At 49.2% G+C, this 1,309-nt stretch overlaps 1 protein-coding gene across 1 annotated transcript in view; it reads left to right on the top strand.

Annotated features, from left to right (window-relative positions):
- The first annotated feature begins 1,005 nt into the window (after positions 1 to 1,005).
- Positions 1,006 to 1,309, top strand: part of PAXBP1 (PAX3 and PAX7 binding protein 1) — a 35,607-nt gene continuing 35,303 nt past the window's right edge. Inside the window, exon 1 of the mRNA XM_011960153.1 lies at positions 1,006 to 1,309. Within this exon, the coding sequence (XP_011815543.1) occupies positions 1,196 to 1,309 (114 nt within the window). The 5' untranslated portion in view covers positions 1,006 to 1,195.

Genomic DNA, 1,309 nt, shown 5'->3' with positions numbered 1-1,309 from the left:
AGAAACTGTTAACATTGCCACTGAGGAAGTGAACAGTCTTTCAGACATGGGTGGATTTTTTTCACTCTATCGAATACCCTTTTAATTTTGAAGCATCAAAATGAATTTGCACACACAGGTGCACGCCAGAAGGAAAAACTTCAAGTTTGGTGAGGAGACAGGGAAAGCCGGTGAGTTCAACCTCAGGAGCAATCACCCTGTGAAGGTGTGGCCATTGAGGGTTTTGTCACCCACGTCTGAGAACTGTCACAACCTTTCCCACCCCCTGCTCGATTTTCCTTCCACTTGTTCCTGAAACTCACTAAGCTTCGGAAAGTATTTACTCAAAAGAATTGCTAGCAAACTTGGCGTTCTTACGAAAACACTTTTGCTTTCCTTGTTACTGAGAGACTGGGGAGCAGGGGACATCAAGCCAGGTAACATTGTATCATAAATGAAATTCAGTATCTTTGAAGTAACATTCTATCATAACTGAAATTCAACGTCTTTGAAGTAACATTGTATCATAAAAGAAACTCAAATGTCTGAATTAACATTGTATCATAAAAGAAATTCAATGTCTGAATTAACATTGTATCATAAATAAAATTCAATGTCTCTGGAAGAGTTCTGTAGCTATAAAGCTGTAGAAATACAAAGAATTACTCAAGAGTAACTAGTGATTACCAATAGTCACACCTCGGGTCAGTTTGGAGAGGACTATTTCACCTCTTAGACCACACTTTCCTTCCCCAAAGCCGCTTCTCTCTCTGATCCTTCCCCTCCTCCGCTTGGCTGGAGGATTCCTCACCCAACAGCTCCGCGTAAGTGCGAAGACGCACTGCAGCAGCGCAGTCTGAGAGACAACAGAGCCTACTCTTTTTTCTCATCTCTATGATCCTCTTTGTGACCTGTCAAACAGCACCGAAGTTCCATGCTAATAGTCCTCCGATCCGAGAGAGGGCGATGCAAAGAGCCGACGCTCTCGTGAGAGGTGTGCGGCTCGCTCTCTCTCTCTCTCTCCCTCTCTCTTTTTCTCCAAGTATTGAGAGCGCGTGGGAGCATAAGCGCATGCGCGCTCGTGGGGTGCGCGGTAGCAACAGAGAGGGCTCGACCCGGCTGGAGCTGGGGAGAACGCGCGTGCGCCGTCAGGAGCTCGGCGCTGCCAGGACCGCGGTGTGGAAGCTGGTGTTCGACCGCCGTGCGGGCCCCGGAGATGTTCCGAAAGGCCCGGCGGGTGAACGTGCGCAAGCGGAACGACTCCGAAGAGGAAGAGCGGGAACGCGATGAGGAGCAGGAGCCGCCGCCGTTGTTGCCGCCCCCGGGCACG

The sequence above is a fragment of the Colobus angolensis genome, unplaced genomic scaffold (assembly GCF_000951035.1).
Source record: "Colobus angolensis palliatus isolate OR3802 unplaced genomic scaffold, Cang.pa_1.0 Scaffold506, whole genome shotgun sequence".
Classification (NCBI taxonomy): Eukaryota; Metazoa; Chordata; class Mammalia; order Primates; family Cercopithecidae; genus Colobus; species Colobus angolensis.
This window is presented reverse-complemented; position numbering and strand designations above follow the sequence as displayed.